The sequence below is a fragment of the Lactuca sativa genome, chromosome 4 (genome assembly GCF_002870075.4).
Source record: "Lactuca sativa cultivar Salinas chromosome 4, Lsat_Salinas_v11, whole genome shotgun sequence".
NCBI lineage: Eukaryota > Viridiplantae > Streptophyta > Magnoliopsida > Asterales > Asteraceae > Lactuca > Lactuca sativa.
The window spans coordinates 114,978,482-114,999,345 of NC_056626.2; the positions used below are offsets into that span (position 1 = coordinate 114,978,482).

The 20,864-nt window shown below is 31.6% G+C and overlaps 3 protein-coding genes and 1 pseudogene across 6 annotated transcripts; 1 reads left to right on the forward strand and 3 right to left on the reverse strand.

The window, feature by feature from the left end:
- Positions 1 to 1,160: 1,160 nt before the first annotated feature.
- LOC111902160 (protein LAZ1) lies at positions 1,161 to 4,711 on the reverse strand. Of its 2 annotated transcripts, XM_023898021.3 has the most exons (8): positions 4,287 to 4,706; positions 3,939 to 3,995; positions 3,657 to 3,765; positions 3,397 to 3,581; positions 3,211 to 3,299; positions 2,848 to 3,109; positions 1,738 to 1,989; positions 1,161 to 1,660 (listed from the first exon to the last, which is right to left on the reverse strand). In XM_023898021.3, the coding sequence occupies exons 1-8, from the start codon at positions 4,446 to 4,448 to the stop codon at positions 1,295 to 1,297; spliced, it is 1,482 nt and encodes a 493-aa protein (XP_023753789.1). In that variant the 5' UTR covers positions 4,449 to 4,706; the 3' UTR covers positions 1,161 to 1,294. The 2 variants fall into 2 exon arrangements, with proteins under 2 accessions (XP_023753789.1, XP_023753790.1); XM_023898022.3 differs by lacking the exon at positions 1,161 to 1,660 and having other exon boundaries at positions 1,791 to 1,994; positions 4,287 to 4,711.
- A 5,792-nt stretch (positions 4,712 to 10,503) lies between these two features.
- Positions 10,504 to 12,130, forward strand: LOC111902159 (60S ribosomal protein L11). Its single transcript, XM_023898020.2, has 5 exons — positions 10,504 to 10,646; positions 10,784 to 10,891; positions 10,991 to 11,033; positions 11,508 to 11,703; positions 11,811 to 12,130. Exons 1-5 carry the CDS (start codon positions 10,644 to 10,646, stop codon positions 12,007 to 12,009), a joined length of 549 nt encoding a protein of 182 aa, XP_023753788.1. The 5' UTR covers positions 10,504 to 10,643; the 3' UTR covers positions 12,010 to 12,130.
- A 655-nt stretch (positions 12,131 to 12,785) lies between these two features.
- Positions 12,786 to 15,072, reverse strand: LOC111902158 (pentatricopeptide repeat-containing protein At1g11900). 3 transcript variants are annotated; one of them, XR_002853695.3, is made up of 3 exons: positions 14,560 to 15,066; positions 13,127 to 14,245; positions 12,786 to 13,040 (listed from the first exon to the last, which is right to left on the reverse strand). XR_002853695.3 is itself a non-coding variant. In XM_023898019.3 (2 exons), the coding sequence occupies exons 1-2, from the start codon at positions 14,704 to 14,706 to the stop codon at positions 13,184 to 13,186; spliced, it is 1,200 nt and encodes a 399-aa protein (XP_023753787.1). In that variant the 5' UTR covers positions 14,707 to 15,072; the 3' UTR covers positions 12,786 to 13,183. The 3 variants fall into 3 exon arrangements, 2 of the variants coding, with proteins under 2 accessions (XP_023753787.1, XP_023753786.1); XM_023898019.3 differs by having other exon boundaries at positions 12,786 to 14,245; positions 14,569 to 15,072; XM_023898018.3 differs by having other exon boundaries at positions 12,786 to 14,245; positions 14,560 to 15,065.
- Positions 15,073 to 17,987: 2,915 nt separating this feature from the next.
- Positions 17,988 to 20,086, reverse strand: LOC122197480 (acetyl-coenzyme A carboxylase carboxyl transferase subunit beta, chloroplastic-like; annotated as a pseudogene).
- Positions 20,087 to 20,864: the final 778 nt, after the last annotated feature.

Sequence of the window (20,864 nt, forward strand, 5' to 3'; positions counted from 1 at the left end):
ATCGGTATAATGATAAAAGTACGTGGTCATTTTATTTATTGTGCCAAATCTATTTAAACAAATCAATATATGTTAAAAACATCATATATATATATATATATATATATATATATATATATATATATATATATATATATATATATATATATATATATTATGGTTCTTTATTGAACCTCACCCTATATGGGGGAAAAGCTCAATAGAGAACCATAATTATTAGTTCTTCAATGAACCAAATCTTTTTTTCAATTTCTAGAGTTTATTCTTTATCGAAAAAAAAAATCTAAAAATATCTAAATTCATATATTAACATTGTGCATGTGAAAAATATTTTTCGGATTCACCGTGTGAATCCGGATTCATGTTGTGAATTTTCAAAGATTCACATTGTGAATTTGACGTAAAAAAATAAAAATAAAATTGAATTTTATATCATTGGAAAAAGGATAAAAAGTTATGAATTTCTATATTTTTAGTTTTCTTTTTTTTATAAAAAAATAAGTTCTAAAAGTTGAAAAAAAGATTGATTCCTTGGTTAATTATGATTCTTTATTGAACCTCACCCTATATATATATATATAAATGATAAATCTTTTGTTCTGTTGTAATTGAAAATAGATGAAAATATAATGACGTGTATATATATATATATATATATATATATATATATATATATATATATATATATATATATATATATATATATATATATATATATATATATATATATATATATATACACGTCGTTATATTTTCATCTATTTTCAATTACAACAGAACAAAAGATTTATCATTTACGTGTGTGTGCAGTCCATACTTGCGTCCTTCGTTTGGATTAACTTTTTGGTCGGGAAAGGGGATCTTGTGTTGGACTGGACTTTATTTGGGCTTTTTACTGGACCGGTTTTTAACATAATTTTTACAACTTGTATTTTCATGTTTTATAATTTTAATCTATAATCTATATGATAAACATTGCATTCTTTATAATTTTTGTATTCTTTTATAATTGTAGCAATTTTTTAGTTACAATTTTCATTAGGATTATAAAAACAAAAAATAACAACACACTTCCATTTACTTATTATCCCATTCTACTTTCAATTCTACACATTATAAAAAGATATACACAATCATTCAGTCCCACAACCAACATGAAAGAGGTAAATCAGAATATCCCTAGATCAAGGAAGATGGGCTCGTACTTTAAAAAATATACCCAACTATAGCAATATCATCCGAATACAAAATTTAATATACAAATAAATAAAAAGTGTGTTGCTATTTCTTGCATTTACTCCTTCGTGACCCACCTCCGTCCATGAATCTGATACCCACCATACATTTGTTCACTACTACTCTCACCGCCACTCTCGCCGCTCGTATATCCCGAAAGCTTCCGCTGGTGGTGCCGCCTCTTTTTCTTGGCGGCAGAGGCACCACTGTCGCTGAAGCTTCCGTTTAAAAGCGGATCGTCGATTCCGCGTATTATTCTTTTCGTAGGCGATTCATTGATACAACTATCGTCTTTCGTTCTCTTATCCTTGTTCCCCTTCTTTATGTTTTGGGAAATTTTATGCAGTTTTTGATTGAATCTTGTGAACCCTTTTTCAACAGGTACTACAGCTTGATTCATAGTAAACCTCAGATCATTAACAATCTGCATCAAGAAAGACAAATTCAAAATAGTTGATATGAAAAGAGAATGAGAATGTGAATGTGAATGTGAATATTTACGTATTCGCCACCACCAACAAAGACATCGCGAACGCTTTCTCTAATGGCGGTTTTGGTCTTGATGTCGTTATTGGGTTGAGGGAGGCGTAGTTTTGTAGGGCGTTCACTGTCTCTAATCTCATCAGGATCGATTGGACAATCAGTGGATGCATAGTCTCCAAGAACTGAAACATTTCCCTTAAAAAGGTCTCCCATTAGCTCATATGGCTTTGAAGGGAACACGTATAGATGAACCACAGAAGCAATTCCCATCTGTCCTGGATTAATACAATAACACCTGTTAACCTTCAACACCAACAATGTTTTTTTCTAAGGGCATTTGAAAAAGGGAAATCTACTGAAAAGTCCTTATGTTTAGGCCTCATAATCAATTTAGTCCTTATCGTTCTTTTTAGTCAATTAAGTCCCAAAAACCGTAAATTATATTCATTTAAAAAAGGGAACACTTTTGGCCCAGATTATAAAATTTATTACAAATTTGGTCCAAAATATACACTTTTGGCCTAGATTTTAAATTTTATTACGAATTTGGTCCAAAATTTACACTTTTGGCCCAGATTTTAAATTTTATTACAAATTTGGTCCAAAATTTACACTTTTGGCCTAGATTTTAAATTTTATTACGAATTTGGTCCAAAATTTACACTTTTGGCCCAGATTTTAAATTTTATTACAAATTTGGTCCAAAATTTACACTTTTGGCCTAGATTTCAAAATTTTGTTACAAATTCATCCTAAATTTTGTAACAAAATTTTGAAGTCTAGGCCAAAAGTATAAATTTTGGACCAAATTTGTAATAAAATTTAAAATCTGGGCCAAAAGTGTAAATTTTGGAAGTTGGATGACCGGGTAAAATGGTCAAAATGAATACAATTTCTGGTTTTTTGGACTTAATTGATTAAAAAAAAGATAGGGACTAAATCGATTATGAGGCCTAAACATAAAGACTTTTTAGTAGATTTCCTTTAAAAAAAATCTACCAACTATGGCTTTGTATTTGGATGACATTGCTATAATTATGCAGATTTTTCAAAAACAACCAATGAAAGTAGGTTGTTATTTTTTTGAATTAAAACTATATTCGACTAGATTTGATCAAAGAAAATTACCTCAATGCAGATAATGAAATCTTGGATACTGGATTGGAACTGTAATGTTTGAGCAATGGGACTTCTGACTAGCCCAAAGGAAGAAAGAAGGGCAATAGCCACACCTTGCCACCATGTCAAAAATACAATCGATTTAAATGTTAAAAATTTCGCCAGTGGATGAATATGTGCCAGCTCATCAGCTGTAATTTCATAAAACATAACTAAGCAATACAGAGCCCATGATTGACTGAAATTTAAAATAACAGCTGTGTAAGGATACCTACACATTTAAACAAGTTCAAGAAAAAAAAAATGTTAGTAAATAATTCTTTTATGGTTTATAATCCACTTGGAATCACAAATTGTGAAATCTTATCTTACCCACAACCCCATTTGAATTCACCTTCACAATATACATCAAAGGCTTCAAGAATCACAGCTAGAACAGCTGTAAAAGCCTTTATAATCATCTGTTAAAGAAGGAAGCAATATGTGATTATGTGTTATGTTCATCATCAGCAATAAAAAAGAGAGATTTTTTTTTTTTTTGTTCATGAGGAAACTTACATACTGTACAATTCCAATTTTGATGATTTGGTAAACCCTTTGACCTAATTTCCATGGTTTTAAGAAGAGACTCATTGGAAATACATGTTTGAATGTTCCATGTTCAGAACTTGGCTCAAGTAGAGGGGTTTTAGATCCTGCACGCCCTTCTCTCTCTAGAAACTCAATTGCCCTTTCCTCACCCCCTTACAATATAAAAAAATAAAAACATTGTCAAGGTTTCTGGATTCTTGATTTAAGTTGGAAGAAGAGAAACATACCCAAGCATGCAATAAGATATCTTCCAAAGCAATACATGGCAAAAGCTTCATAGCAATCTCGCAGAATCTCAATATCAACACTGATTGATGGATTCAACAACGATATAAACTGCAAAAAGAAAATTATAATTATACAATTGGTATGTATAAGATTTGATAATGTCATAAAGATAAATTCAGCAAACCAATATTTCCAGAGATATGAATATCAAAAGATGCCTTATATGTAAAACAGTAAAAGCAAACAAAGTTTTCCTTAAATATCAATAAGTCGTTGCTTACTGATTCAACTGCATAACAAGGTGCCATGAGTATAATGCCAAACAAAAACTTCTGTTCCTGTTAACCAAATCACAACAATCAATCATCAGTCGGAGATCAATTACACGCAGAAGCTGATCGAGATCTATTGATTTTCAATTTGAGTTTTCTGTTTTTAGTTATTGTAGAGCAGACGACCATATGAGCATCTTTAGTGCAAAAGAGTTCATATGATCGACAAGAACGAAAAAACTCAAAGTTTGATAAATCGAAAACAAATTAAGCATGTTTGTGGATATATATATATATATATATATATATATATATATATATATATATAGAGAGAGAGAGAGAGAGAGAGAGAGAGACCTCGGGATTCTTGTAAGCAGAGAGGTGTTCGAACAGCAAGTAAATTGAAAGGGTTAGACTGATGAAAACAAAGACACCAGCAACTACTGTTGGCCATGGAGGTGGAGACAACTTGAGAGCTACGACCAAATTAGAAAAGTCTCCTGGTCCCAACTTGTTCATCAGCAGAGCTAAAGAAAAACAAGGGTTTGCTTCAATGAACTTAGGGAGAACTCCTGAAAAGGGAACAAGATTGATTGAGTGATTATAATGATTATTCTCCCTCAAAATCGAAAGCTTAACCCCAAAACCCTGGTCAATTGGTTGGATTTGCAGTGGATGTTCATAAATTGGGCGGGGATACGGAGGATTTTGAGAGGCGGATCGCAATTCCGGGAAGACCGCGATTGCTTGTCAAAATTGTAACCTGTAGATTTCATATTTTTTATTTTATGCAAGATATTTTTTAAAAATACACGTATATGAGTTTTATATTATACTACGTTTTATGAATAAATATCTTTTGAATCATAAAAATCAAGATAATAATTTCATATCTAAAATTTTAAAGTTTAACTCTATGTAATAAATAAATAAATAAGTATTTTCATTTACTTTTGTCGTTTCAATTTGTAATAATTGTATCTAACTCATTTGAATTTTGAAGTCTCGTAATCAATTTTCACACCCAAAATACAAAAATAAAAGTAAAATTCAAACAACGTCATGAAAATATGAGCAATTATAAGTAATTGATACGTTAATACATTACACTTGGTACTAAGTTTCCTCCTCCTTTTTTTGTAACAAAATGACATTTTAACAATTTGATATGTTGCACTTTTATCTGTATTTTTAGTTTTGGCAATTTCTCTAATAATAATAAAATATAATACAAATTAACTCGTAATTGTATAAATAACTTAAAATTACTCTCTCGCTGATATAAACAAAAAAAAAATCATCTAAAATGAAAAATATTAAATAGAAAAACAGTCAAACTCCTTACTCATTAACCAATTTTTAGACAAGTGCATAATTCGCAAGAAGTTGGTCCGACACAAATTCCACTATGTGACGCAAAGGTAATGCTTCAAGAGTTCAATAAGTCAAACTCCAACATGTTAAGTTAACACGATGGGCCAAATATTGACTAATTTGTGATTATAAAGGCAGGCTAATTTAAGCCCAATAGCAAGAAGATGTTACCTATTTCAAAGCTTAATCATTTCTTCTAATAAAAACGTCACGTGGTATTCTATTAGCTCCTTCATCTTCATTTTTCCCGATCAAATCTTCTAACTGAAATTCCAACTTTACCCTTCATCCTCTCTTCTAATAAAACAGTACAAAAAACGTCACGTGGCATTTTATTAGCTCCTCCACCTTCATTTTTCCCGCTCAAATCTTATAACTGAAATTTCAACTTTGCCCTTCATTTCGAAATATAATTGTGTTCCTTGTTTTTCTGTATTTTTCAAATGTCAACTTTCAAATTTTTTTCAATTATACCATATATATCTGTTATAATTCTGGAATAAAATAAGTTTTAAATTTATACATCTCTATCTAATGATCTAGTGTATCTACGGTTTAATTATCATTTTTCCTATCTACGGTATCAATGGCAATAAATCAGGGAAATGATTAAATTTCTTTAAAATAACACTAACAAAATTAATATCGATTATCATATTTTCCTAATTTAAACATTTGTGTATATATACATCTTTTCATTCGTCTTTACATTTCTGTTTCAACACAATTTCATAGATCAATTTCCATCATCGGGTTAAGAAGACTACAATGGTCTTTACCTTTCACATGTTATTTTTTCATCTGCATTCATAATCGATTTCATCACTAGTGTTTGCTTTTTGTTTTTCATATCTCCAGGTATACTCATCGATTTCTTTTTGTGGACTGCATACTCAATCAGGTACTCATCTTCTCCTTTGTGTGCTTCATAATTATAGTCTATAATGTATAAGAACGGGGGCATAAAAATAATTAACTGGTTTGAATCTTCTTATTGAGTTTACTTTATCAAGGATAAATGGGTACACCCTAAACTCTTGAAAATAGGGTTGGGAACATTGTGAGTATCAATATTTTCTCGGTAATTAGAGAAGATATTAGTATAAAAGTTGCAATATAATTTTTTTTAGTATTAAACTTCAAAAAAAAAGTTCATATATAACAATGTACTCTTAAAAAATAACTTTTTGGATTATTTTTAGTTTATATGGAAAGTTACATTTTTTTTATCTTACAGCTCATTTAAAGGATTGTTTTTTAGAAAAAAATTCATTAGTAACATTAAACTTTGCAAAAAAGTTCATCAATAGCATTATAGTTTCAAAAAATGACTTTTTCGTATTCTTTTTGGCTAATCTATAATTTTTTTTTTGTACATTAGAGCTCATTAATAGGTTTTTTTAAAACATTTTGTTAATAGAAAGTACATTTCATTTTCTTTCACATATAGACCATTTATGTAAAAAAACTATTTCAAATATAGACCATTTATGTACTTTTGTTCACAAGTGAACAATTTATGTAATATATAAATTTAAATGTTAATTAGTAGGTCATTAATATGACAATTTTCTAGGGAAATTTCTTTTTAGTATTGAAATTTGCAAAAAAAAAAAAAGTTCATTAATGCATTGTACTTAAAAAAAACATATTATTTTAGATTATTTTTAGAGGATATTGAAATGTTTCATTTTCCTACATTGAAGCTCATTTGTAGGACAGTGTTTTGGAAGCAAATTTCATTAATCACGTTGAACTTTGCAAAAAAAAAAATTCATTAATAGCATCGTACTTTTAAAAATAACTTTTTTTTTTGGAATTCTTTAACTGCATGTAGATTCATTGAATGCCTAGCTTAATGAACATATGTGGAGAAATCCTTTTGAAAAAGGATAAAATCTTGATATGACAGCCCAAAAAAGAAAAAGAAAAACTCAGTTTTGACTAACCCAATTTATTTAAAATCTTTATTCATTTTAGTAGCTACACACCATTTAGATGTTCTCAAAATAACATATGAAATAACTTCGAGATGTAATAAATCTAAAAAGTTATTTGACATGTTTTGTACTTTCTAATGATCATTACCAGGAAACCTTTGAAGGATTTTTTTCCAGAAAGAATGTGATCAATATACAAAACAATGTTGCATATAGAACCTAATGTTTTTAATTTGCTATAATAAGGTCTTCTTGTAACAGTTGATTGGCCCTACCCAACTCCCACATGCAAGGCTATCAGGAAACCTTTGAAGGAGTTGGGTAGGGCCAATCAACTGTGATTTCAAGATTAAGAAGAACACATTGATTTCACGATTGAGAAGAACACATCCCATCAACCAAGACTAGACAATCAACCATATTAATGACCCCTACTAAAATTAGAAATGTACTTTGAGTAATCCTCCAAAACAGGCAATGAACTTTGAACTGTAGCAACTCTTGAATCAATTCCCAAATTGTACATCAACCTTCCAACATTAAACCTTGAACATTTTCAATTAATGTTATCGAGTTGCTATGCATTTGATTATTTAGATATATCATAAATTGTTAGGTTCCCCTGTTGATTTTACTACTTTAACCTGTACAAAAGATAAATACCTATAATACCTACAAATAGGAGAGTGTTGTCTTTTCTTTGTGAAATATTTAATAGCTAATTTGATAGTAGCGTTTCTGTTTTACAATAATAAGGTTTGAATGATTGATTTTAAATAATCATTCTGTAAAATCATTTAAAAACCAAACCTATTCATTTTTATATACAATTACGTTAATAATGCAGAAGTTAAACCATAATCTTTTTGTTTTATTAGTTGTCTTAATTCTAAAATGTATATAATTATTATGTAAATTTGATTACTTATTTATCTTATTTTAAAATAATACATTATAATCATACTTATTTATTTGAGGAGTACAAGTAGAATGATAACAATATATTAATTAATTGTGTATTTATCATATATATATATATATATATATATATATATATATATATATATATATATATATATATATATATATATATAAAGTTGTATTATAATATAAGTTTTTAAATAAGACATAACGAGGTTACCACCTTATAAAAATAAAAATAGTATAACAACCAATTAATCGATTCTCTATTTCATTATGATGTTTAAACGATTACTTTTTTTATACAAAAAATTTGTCTAAATATATAAAAGTAATCATGTTTTAATTTGTCAAATTATAAAAGTAATTATTGTTTATGTTTTTCATATATGGAAATCATATTATGAAAAAGAGTATAAGCATCAACATGTTTTAAAATAAACTTCACATATTATTTTAGTTTTTAAACATATATTTTAACAAAATAAATATTTATTTTGTTTAGGATTAATGTATACTTATATATGAATGGGAGATGATACAAAAACAATATATTCTGTGTTCTTTAAAATATAGCATGTTCCCGCTAAGAACATATACAAATTTGCATTCATAAATAAGTTTCAGTTTTAACCAATTTGCTAATATTTATTGCAACACACCATCCCTCTAAACCTTAAACCCATAAATAAATGTTTGAAACTAATCATTGAAAGAAACTATTTGATATCGTTGCATCACTAATTGTCGAAATAAACCATTCTAGAGATTTGGTCCAATGATTCTTCTGTGTCCGCATGAAGATGATATGTTCCCATTCAAGCTGATAAAAACACAATTTCTAATTTGATTATGTTTTACAATGACAATCAATAAAGCTTAGAGACAAACAATTCCAAATGTATGTATTTACCTCCCAAAATCGGTTTCTCGTCTGGCCAACTTTATGTGACATTGTCTAAAGGGATATCACATGCCAATACAAAAATATTAGAGAACGCTGATGAACAGTTTAATAACAGTGAAGTCTATACATCAAATATGGTCGACAAAGAGGATATCATTATTCTATAGCTATTTATCTTCCACAATCATCTGGAGGCAAGACCATTTTATTTGGTGGTGACTTTAGACAAATTCTTCCGGCAATAGAAAGAGGTAATCATTCAGATATTGTGCAGGTATCATATTCATCCAAAATACGGCGTGAATGTACAGTTTTATGTTTAACCGTAAACATGAGACTTTAGTTTGGTTGTCTAACTAATGATTTAGATGAGACGAAAACATTTAATGAGTGGATTCTTAAGATTGGTGAAGGTAATACTGGTGGTTTTAATGATGGTGAAGCTGAAGTTGAATTTTCAGAACACGCTGCCGTTCACTCTACATGTGACCGTATTCATTCAATTGTATCCACAATTTATCCATCCTTTGAAAACATTTTAGGATTGATTAAAGATGAAGAGAAAACATATATGAGTTCAAATTCTTTACGTGAGACAGAGGTACAATTTTTTTTTTGAGGAAGCAATCTACTATTCAGTAGTGTTGAATGGTTTTAAGACATCTAGAATTTCCAACCATAAACTTACACTAAAAATAGATGTTCCAGTCATGTTACTTCGTTATATCGACCAAACCAAAGGACTATGCAATGGTACTAGATTACAGATTGTTAGACTTGGAAGACACGTCATTGAAGCCTGAATCATACATGATAGATTCTTCAACGAGACTACTTATATACCTTGCATGAAGTTAACTCCGTCTAATAAAAGAATCTCATTATGGTTTCAGCGAAACCAATTCCCCATAGTTGTTTATTTTGTCATGACCATTAACAAAAGAAAATGACAACAATTATCAAATGTTAGATTATACTTATGTAGGCATGTCTTCACTCATTGTCAGTTACATGTTTTTTGTTTCTTGCATCACAAATGAAAAAGGATTGAAAGTACTTGTATATGACGAGGAAAGTCATCCAACTAATAAAACAAAAAGTTATGTCTACAAATAGGTCCTTCAACGATTATAGATATTTAGATGTTTCATTGTCTTTTTTTTTCAGACATCTCAATGTTACCAATAATGCTAAATCTGTTTGTGTTACTTTATCTTTTTTTATGGTGCCAACTTTTTAAAACTTTTTTATGTACATTTTTATATGTTTCCCTAGATTTTACGGGCCATAATATAGTATCCTAAACAAATGTAGTCTCAAATGCTATGCATTTTGGTGTGGTAAGGCCGTAAGGGTACTTGAAACCCGACCCAATACATGAATATTATATAAGATAAACCTGTTGGGCTATAAAAGATATGGGCTGAAAGCTGGCTAGGTAGGTTGGATGGGCTAATTATGGGCCTCTTCTACATAAAACACAATCTCAAACAAAACCCTAGCAATATTTACAGATAAAGCTTTACGCCATTTCGATTCTTGCCACCGTTTCTGCAACCTGCTCATCTAACAATGGTAATCTCTCTCCCTCTACCTCCTCTATATCTCACACACACATACACGCACGCACAATCAACAGAAGAACAGATTTCGATGTTCTTTTGTGATTTCTCGTTTTGATTCTTTGACGATGGTGTTCTTTTTAAGTGTAGGCCTCAGAAAGGAAGCTTGCGAACCCAATGAGGGAAATTAAGGTTCAGAAACTCGTCCTCAACATTTCAGTCGGAGAAAGCGGCGATCGTCTCACCCGTGCTGCCAAGGTATTTATTTACTCCCCATAAAAGTTTCAAACCGAGTTTTTAGATTTACACTCTGTATCTTGAGATTTTGATATTATATCTGTGATGAATACGATTTAGGTTTTGGAGCAACTGAGCGGCCAATCCCCTGTTTTCTCAAAGGGTAAGAGCTATTTTCATCCAAATTACATCATTCCCGTTTAAGTTTTCTATCTTGTATCAAATGTTCTTTTCTTTGAGCTCGTTTAATAAGTATAGAAAATAATCCGATGACACAGTTAGTGGTTAAATGGGGTTTCTTTATCTACCGATATCAGTTATCATAAAAGTTACTGTAAAAGGCGTGATTCTGTTTTCATGATGAATTGGTTTACTCTCAAGCTCAGACAATCAAATAGCTTAGTTTGGGAGCTTTTTGTTTGATTAGAAAGTCCATTACAGTTTATGTCATCACAAGGCACGATTGAAATTAGAATAATGTACTTGTTGCGTTCTCTTTCTTGCCCAATATAGTTTGATCCACACATAGTTCAATCAATCTGAAGCACCTAAAATACCCTTTCAATAACAATGAAATAAAGGTTATCGAACCAAACAAAGTTACCTATGACTAATTGTTTTATTTTGATTTTTACAGCAAGGTACACTGTGAGGTCATTTGGGATCAGGCGTAATGAAAAGATTGCATGTTATGTCACTGTTAGAGGAGACAAGGCCATGCAACTTTTGGAAAGTGGTTTGAAGGTGAAGGAATACGAGTTGTTGAGGCGCAACTTTAGTGACACTGGATGCTTTGGATTTGGTATTCAAGAGCACATCGATCTTGGTATCAAGTAAGTCTATCTTTGTCTTAATGGATAAAGGAAAGTGACTGAATGAGACTAAATGACTGTTTTTATAGCTTAATGGATTAAGTGATTTATTGTTTTTATGATGATAGGTATGATCCGTCCACGGGTATCTATGGTATGGATTTCTTTGTGGTTCTAGAACGTCCCGGATACCGTGTTGGCCGTCGTCGTAGGTGCAAGGCGCGTGTTGGGATCCAACACCGAGTGACAAAGGATGATGCAATGAAATGGTTTCAAGTGAAATACGAGGGTGTCATTCTCAACAAATCTCAACAAATTGGAGCTTAGATTTATTATTATTATTATTATTATTATTATTGTCTTCTTTTTGTAAAATTTTGGAGTTTGGTTTTTGAAAGTTTTACTATTGAGGATTATGATTAATGTGAGTTTTGTTTTGTTTTGGACCTTTTTGAATCTTGGTACAAGTGCGTAACTACTTTTGATCTTTTTAAAGACTACAAAGTTGCAGGAAATATGAATTTTATTTAGTCTTGCTTTTGATTTAGACGATCTTTAATAAAAATCAATCTAACAAAGAAAATGTTCCAATTTTTTTTTGAAGAATGTAATTCCATGATTGACTGAAATTTTATGCAGTTAATGATATTAAGACCAATGAAGACGAGAGTAAACTAAAAGTTTAGGCTCCATTTGTCATAAATGACATAATATGATAATTTGATAGAGTTTAATGTGCATTGGATTAAGATACGAGTGATTAGAGTGGTTCAAGTTCTAGATTGGTAAAAGAGAAATCGGCATCAAGAGAATTAGTGGATAACTTTTTGGTTTGATAGCAACTCTGTTGGAAAACTTATGGTATATTATGTAACTTTATTTTGATTAGTAATAAAATTATGGGTTATTATAGTAATTAAACTTGGCATAATACATAAGGCAAACTGCCTTAAATACGTCTTTCACTGATTTTGTGATTTGAATGTCAATCCTAATGATAGCTTAAACATCTTGTTTGCTTCTGAACATTAATATGTTTATGATAGTTGCTTTTGGTTTGTGGTAGATGTGTAGTTATCTTATATTTATGCTATTTCTCAAAAGGTCAAAATGTGAACGTAATTAAGAAATGTGGTCATATTGGTGAATATCCCCAGTTTAATACATTTTTCTGTTTAAGTACATTACGATCTACATAAAACATTAATGCATAGCCATGATCTTCCATGAACAGCAGCAAAATTCTGCATGAAAATATCAGACGAGAAGATACCACAGAGCTCAAGTCTTCAATATGTCCATTTTCCAGTGTCAATTTATCAATATCTTCCAATTACATGTTGAATAGCGCATCATACCTAGTAAAATTCATCACAGTGAAAAAAAAAAAAACAATGAGAACTAGCAACATACTTCCATTTACTTATATATTATGACATCATACTTTGAAAGTTCAACCCAATTAAACTTGAGTAAAAAATTATCGATTAACGATAATTTTTCATCTATTTTTCCTTTTAAAATCTTTAGGACCAACAAGATCCTCCATACATTCATTCATCTCCTCCAACAACTTTCCCGCCAATTCCAACTTCCCCAATCTCTTCAAATTACTAATCATGGATCTATAAACATAAATCGAAGGACGAATTTGCCCTCGCTTCATCTCTTCAAAGAGTCTCAATGATTCTTCCACATTCCCAGATCGAAAAAAACACTCAATCAAAGCAGTATAAGTCCTCAAATCAAACTTCAATCCCACTTCAACTACCTCTTTCATAACCACCACACACAAATCAAATCTCCCGACCTTTCGCAAACTATTTACCATTGTATTATACGAAACAATATCCGGGGGTATTTCCGTCTTTTTCATATTGGAAAACACATCAAGCATTTCATCCAATCGTCCCTCTTTACCATATACTCCCAAAATGGTATTATAAGTAATCAAATCCGGTTTACATTTTAGACTTTTCATATTATCAAAAACAAGAATCGCATTATGAACATGTCCACATTCTGCAAATCCGTATATAATCTGGTTAAAAACTGTCACATCTCCCGTGTAATTTAAGTCTGAGATTTCTTTAAGGAAAGATAAAATGAAAGTTAAATCGTTGCTCTTGGAAATGGCTTTGGTGGTGTTAAAATAGGTGGTGGAGTTCATAGGAAGGTGGTTGATGTACATATGTTTGAAAATATGGGCGGCGATTTTGGTATTGTTGTTTTCACTGGCGGCATTGAGGAGGAGATTGTATGATGGGAGGATGTCGATGCCATTGGTTGCGTGTTTATTGTGTAATAATTGGAGGAGAATAGTGGCTGCTTGGAGGTTTTTTGTCTTGCAGAGTTTATTGATGTGATTGGTGCATAATTCGTTGATGGAATTTGGGGTTTTTTGTAACTCGGATATGATTTTGTCCAAGATTTGATGTGCTAATTCTTCGTCCTCAATGGATGCTTGAGTTACCAATGATCGGGTTTTCAATGTGCAGGTTCTTAGCATGGGATATAGTGGACGTATCCATGGAAGTTTAATTGGGGTTGATGTGATTTGCATCTGCATAAGTAAGATTAGTTAAAACTTACAGTTCATTATGGTCGACATTATGTATTTGGAAAATTTTTCAACAATGGTAGTTTCTTTTCAACAAAAAAGCTTAGCTCAAGTACTCCCAATCAAATGCAAAATGCGTACAAAAAACAGAGCCCTAATACAGTTAAAAAAACAAACTGACAAATGAGAATTTCAGAAACCCTAATGAAAACGCAAGAATATCAATCACCGTGAAGCGGAAATGGATGTTAACAAGCACAAACCCTAGAGTGAAATGCGAAATTTTAAATTTTGCAAAGAGACGAAAAACGACTTACATGTAGTACCTTCGGAGAGAAATCTGATTCTCCACGATCAGAACTCTGGTAGCTGCAACTATTGCATAAGGAGGAAATACACAACAAATAGGGGGTTTTCCATCGGGGAATAACCACTATTTTCAAGCGATTCGAAGCAGATAGCATCTAATCCGACAATATTTTTTCGATTTTTAGGGTTTATCTAGGGTTTAAGCAGAATGTCAGCATTTTGAATAGTCGGTTACAAATGTCATCGATCTTCCTACTTCAGCAAATAGTCTGGCGGCTCAATTGTCCATTTTGCCCCTGACGACCTTTTGGGGTATACGAGGGTTCTTGGTCTGCGTTTTTCAGAGCGATTGATGCTGTTTTGAACTTGAATTAAAACTGGAGTTGCTCGAAAGTTTCCAGCAATTGAGTTGGGAGTAAAATTCTGAGTGCGCTTGCTGTGGTGTTGCCCTCAGATTTCTTTGCAATTATGGGATATTTCCAACTGGCCACTGATACTAAAGAATCCATTATACTCTATGATGGTCAATGGGTTAGGCATTTATTCGAATCTAATTATTATTTTGTTCTTTCTATTGAACCATCTATCAACTCCTCCATTCAACTTTTATTGAATCATAATCATCACATCTACCACCACCCACTCCGCTCACCCTTACCATTATCATTTTCTAAAAATAAAAACCGATAGCAAAATACATATCTAAACATGTTTTCTAAATTTCTAAAACAGAAAATGAAAAATGAATAAGTTTTAACTAACTGCATTTTATAAATTTTCCAATGAAAACTGAAAATGGAAAGCAAAAATTGAAAACGGAAAACAGAAAACAAGAAATGAAAATTGTTTTTCCGTAAACGTAACCTAAGTTTACCTCTCTTAAATTCGGATTTTTTTTTTTCAGGTTTAACATTAGTTGATTTTTCGATATTATTATTCCTTTGGTTCTTCCGTCTTTGATATTATTATTCCTTCGATGTTACTATTCATTTGATGTTGTGGCGTGCATTATGAACATCTTCCAAATGTTATCACTAATAATATGCAATCACGGTCATACATATATTCTTTGCATTTGAAAAAGAATTAATGTTTTTTTTTGATGATTTACCTACCATTTGATTATTATATCATTTGCCCATGATTATAAGAAGCTAATCATAATACATCATTTATAAAATATATTGCTAAAAAAAAACTAAAAGTTAGAGAAAACTAAAATGTGCAATAATCAATAAGAATTTAAATAACTTGTTATTATTAAAATTGATGTTTTCAAAGAGATGATGTTCACCATCGTTTTTTTAACAACAATGAATATTATAAAAAAGATGATATTTATGTGAGTGGGAATTCCTTAAAGCCTTATGACAAAATAAACTATTGGGCCATAGGGGTGATAGGTGTGCTAAATGATGAAAAGCCATGAGATTAATCGGTGATGAAATTATGTTATGAAAGAGAGACTCATTTTTGGCAAATTAAATAACAAATGAGGGAGGCAAAACACTTGCTAGCCCCCCACTCCCTCCGCCCCTTGCTCTTCAGTACCACACAAATTGACAAAATTACAAAAATGGTTTCAGTAGTTGGCAAATTTATATGTTTTTATTCCAAAACGAAATGTTGGTGCATCATTGGTCCGAAATTGAATCTTTCTATTGTTTTTGGTCCATATAGTAGGCATTTTTGTGTGGTTTTGGTCCAAACCCAACTTGAAATGACGAATTTGCACTTCAATAACGCTTTTCTTAATTTTTTTTTAATTATTTTCTATATATTTAATTAAAAAACCAAAAAAAAAAAAACAAAATGTACCCTGCCCACCCCTCCTCCTAACCTACCCATCGATATTTACTCAATGCCTCTATTTCTCTATCTTTATCTTTGCCGAACCACCAACATCATAGGACCACCGTCGCCTGCCGGACACCACCACTTGTTGGAGACCACCACCTATTGGACACCACCTGCCTACCCATATTTACATCATCAATGTTACCCTTCATCTCCAGAAACCACCATCGACGACATTTTTCTTCCTTCAGTGGTTCCGATCTACAAAAATTGATGAATGGTTTTAGAAACCACTACCACCGGCGCCATCCTTTTTCCTTCGTGGGTGTCGTTGTTTTTTTGGTAAGCCCTCGATAGTCCTCATCATTGACATTCCCTTCACCCTCCTGTACTTCTAGTCTCAGCCAGAAATCGTTCACCACTACTCATCGACACTTTCAATCGGGGTTGGGGTTGAGAAGGAGATGCAGGGTTTGATCAACACATGAAAAATGAGGAAAAAGACGATGAAGGTTTCAATTTCTAGGGATCTAGGTTTAAAATTCCCCGTCGTCGGAAACCTACATCTGGATCTAAAGTCTTCACCAGAGTTTGAATTTATGTCTTGACCCGATTTGTTATCCTATTCTACAATCGATCTCCCACTACCAAAAGCTAGATGTGCGATAGGCGATTAGATTTGGGTTTAAACTCCCCTGTTGTCTCTGCTGACACAATTCGTCACTCCTTTCCCGATGTAAAAATAGATCGGTGGCTTCTGAAGGTTTGAGGAGGCATCTAGCGACGAGCAGTACAAGCGAATAGTGGTGGCATTCAGGGAGAGAGAGAAAGAGAAAGATGTGTGTGTAAGAGAGAGTGAACAGGAATGGGCTAGGGGCCTGAACGAGAAAGGAAAACGAGTATGGTGGTTTTTTTGAATAAAAATAGATAATAAAAAACTGAAAAAATATATAAGGGCATAATGATCTTTTTAAATAGATAGGGTCCAAAAAAAAAAAAAAAATCCAATTTTGGACCAGTGGTGCAACAACATTTCATTATGGACGAAAAACGCATAAATTTTCCAACCACAAAAACCATTTTTGCAATTTTGTCACACAAATTCAAGTTGGCTTCTACGATACTACCTTATGTTTGATGAGTGTTAGAATATATCAATATTCCTTATATTTAGTCTTTGTATTTACATAACATTACATTTCTTTATCCTTATGCTTATATTAGGGTTATTACTTTCGCCGTATAAATAAATGATTAGTCCTCCTTTGTATCGTGGAACCTAAACTCACTCAATATATAGATTATATTAATTTTCTCTCCCTTGCAATATTTTGATGAACCTATATTCGAAAGTTACAATTTGTTACATTAAACTTAGTCAAAATAGGATTATCGTAAGATATAAAAAAAGAAAAAAATTCTATATTTTATAGATTTTCATTATATATGGCAATAAGAGTATATTTTTTTGATTCGCCTAATTTCACGAATTTCATCTTTTATCTTATTAATAGAAACTTCTTGATCAATAATCAGGAATATAGAAAAAGAGGCGGATTTTCTGTGACTTTTGATTCTTTCGTCTAATTTAACTTGAATTCCGATAAACTAATTACTTGTTTGCTCAAAATCATTGAACTTAATGTTCTAATTTTGATTCAAAAGGAAAGAAAGTGTGTAGTTGAAATAACTCACTCACAACACTTTTTAAAGGATTACGTGGTACGATTAGATCGAATAAGTCTTTCTGGAATAAATACTCGGCCGCTTATGAACCCTCGTGTACTGTTTTGTTCAATGTTTGTTCAAGTACTCTTTTAACCGCAAAGGCAATGTAGGCATTGGGTTCGACAATAATGATATCCCCCAACATACCAAAACTAGTTGTCACCCCACCGATAGTAGGAGATGTAAGAATTGGTACATAGAATAACTTTTTATTTGATTGATAATCATATAAAGCAGGAAATATTTTAGCCATTTGCATCAAGCTCAAACTTCCTTCTTGCATGCTTGCCCCTACGGAAGCACACACTATAATAAGAGGTAGAAAGTCTTAAATTAGTAGTGTATTCAATTAAATGAGTAATTTTCTCCCTGGCTACGGATCCCATACTACCTCCCATAAACTGAAATCCATAACCCCAATTGCTACAGTAATACCGTTTAGTTGCCCTCTGTCTGTTTGAACAACCTCGGTTAATCCTTTATTTCTTTGATAAGAATCAATACAATTTTTGTAAGGCTCCTCCGAATGAAATTCAATGGGATCCAGAGTAGGACTGTTCACTATTCGGATAAAACCGAATTATCCAATTGGACAATTTGGATCGGACTATTTGGTTCGAATATTCAGATTTTTGGATTGGTTTTCAACAAAACCGAATTATTATTTTGGATTTCGGATTGGTTTTGGTTTATAAAATAAGAACCGAATAGTCCAAAAAAACCGAATAAACATTTAATTTTTATCTATATATAATATATATATATATATATATATCTATAGTTTTTTTTATTAATTTTGTAATTTATTTTTTCAAATAGGAACGTTTCACCCGATAAAGAAACATTAATATGCATTTTCGCTCAAAAGTTTTCTATCTATAAAATATTTAACTATAATATATCTTCTTATTAGTTGTTTATAAATTTCAAATCATAACTAAGTAACTTGTTTTTGCTTCTTGTTTAAAACTTAGTAATATTATAATTATTTGTCGTTTTAAAATGTTTCGGTTTTTGAAAACCGAATTATAAAAACCGATCCAACTGAACTGTAATTGGATCGGATCGGATTGAATTTAAATTTAGTTTGGACTATTCGGATCCATGTTTTGAAAACCAAAATCAATTTGGATTCACTTGATTGGATCGGATCAACCCGATCCATCCAAACGAACACTCCTAATCCAGAGAGACCATGTCTTCATCCATAGGCTCCCACGTGCCCGGATTGATCAAAAGTTCGATTCTATCTGAACTACTCATTTTCAAATGATATCCACATTGTTCACAAAGATGCATCTTTAATTTAAAAAAATTCTTATAATTTAATCCATAACAACTTTCGCATTGAACCCACAGATGTCGGTATTGTTGAGTTACAACCATATGAGTAGAACTTTCTAGTATAATTTGATTATCCGTTGTGATATCCTCGTTTTGACGATTATTCTCACTTTATTACAAATGAAACTAGAAATGTAATTGTTACTGAAATTGTCATTGCCACTTACAATGTAATTATCAATACATATTTGGGACTGAAGATAACTGTCAATGCAACTATTAATGTGATTATTCCAAGTATACTGAGTATCATCCATGTAACGATCGTCGTTAGGATTCTTACTCTTAGATCCATTATTTAGATCACTAGAATTATGATAAAAAGAACTTTCTAGTTCACTACAAAAGGATGATCATTGGCAATCTCAAAAATATGATTTTCAATATCAAAATATATAGAATAACTGTCCCCATCACTATCATTCACTAAAAAAGTATCATCGGAGAAAAAATTCCGAATATCCTTGACGCCAAAAAAAGATCAACATTACTGTAATTGTCATGACCACCCAACCCTGAATGTTTTTTTTCCGTATCATTTCTATTCGAATCTTTACTTTCACTGGCATTTTCAATAGGACAAAGACTGCTCATTGATTTACTTAGCCTACATTTGTGTTCGAACTCCTTCTTAAATAACATCGAATTGAACCACCATCTTTTCATAGAGTTTTATTGCTCCATATTTGCATGAAAATACAATAGATGAATAGTCATTCGACGAAAAATCATTTAATTTATTTGAATATCTTATTTCCTATCAGAATAAGCATATCAATACAATCACTAGGATTATTAACTAATATAATGAGTGTAAGTATTGAAAAAATGATTTGTTCTCTCCTACGAACAATTTTTTCGTAAAATCTCATATAATAACTAATAATCAATTAAGTTTCTATTACAATACGAAACAAAAGGTAGTTGGGATGTATAAAAAAAGGATACAATCCCTGACAGTTACCTCCCCTCTGGAAGCACAAAATAACAACTCTAAGAGCATTGAGTGTGGGTAACTGGATGTAAGACCAAATTGGTGCCACCTCATCCATAACACCACCATAACACCAAGGGGGAAATAATGTTCCACATGTTATATCATGTTAAGAGGTAGAGAGAGAAAATAGAGAAAATTATTTGATTGGTTGATGAAAAAGATAACCAATCATCTTTCTTGTTTTATCTTGTCCTCGTTACCACAAGATGCAAAATAACGAGCACAAACGAGTAGGGGGGCGGTGCTCCCCCCGTCACGACGCCGTTGAGGGTGCCACATCACCCGGTTGCTTCTCGGTTTTGGCTCATACCGCATCCTCTAAGAGGGTTTTTTCTTATTAGATCAAGCAATGACGTTATCAAAAGTGACTAATTCGGACCGGACAATGTCATCATCAAATTCGACCAGCTTGGACTAAACTTTTTGGCGGATGACTTGTCCATAACC

Bases quoted from the DNA above. Each gene is read 5' to 3' on its own strand.
- LOC111902159 (XM_023898020.2), top strand. The intron at 10,892-10,990 runs GTATTTATTTAC...AATACGATTTAG, and splicing joins GTCTCACCCGTGCTGCCAAG to GTTTTGGAGCAACTGAGCGG. The intron at 11,704-11,810 runs GTAAGTCTATCT...TTATGATGATAG, and splicing joins CACATCGATCTTGGTATCAA to GTATGATCCGTCCACGGGTA.
- LOC111902158 (XM_023898018.3), bottom strand. From the start codon at position 14,706: ATGCTATCTGCTTCGAATCGCTTGAAAATAGTGGTTATTCCCCGATGG. The intron at 14,246-14,559 runs GTAAGTCGTTTT...TTACTTATGCAG, and splicing joins TCTCTCCGAAGGTACTACAT to ATGCAAATCACATCAACCCC.
- LOC111902160 (XM_023898021.3), bottom strand. From the start codon at position 4,448: ATGAACAAGTTGGGACCAGGAGACTTTTCTAATTTGGTCGTAGCTCTC. The intron at 3,300-3,396 runs GTAAGTTTCCTC...CTTCTTTAACAG, and splicing joins AAATTGGAATTGTACAGTAT to ATGATTATAAAGGCTTTTAC. The intron at 1,661-1,737 runs GTAAATATTCAC...TTCTTGATGCAG, and splicing joins TTGTTGGTGGTGGCGAATAC to ATTGTTAATGATCTGAGGTT.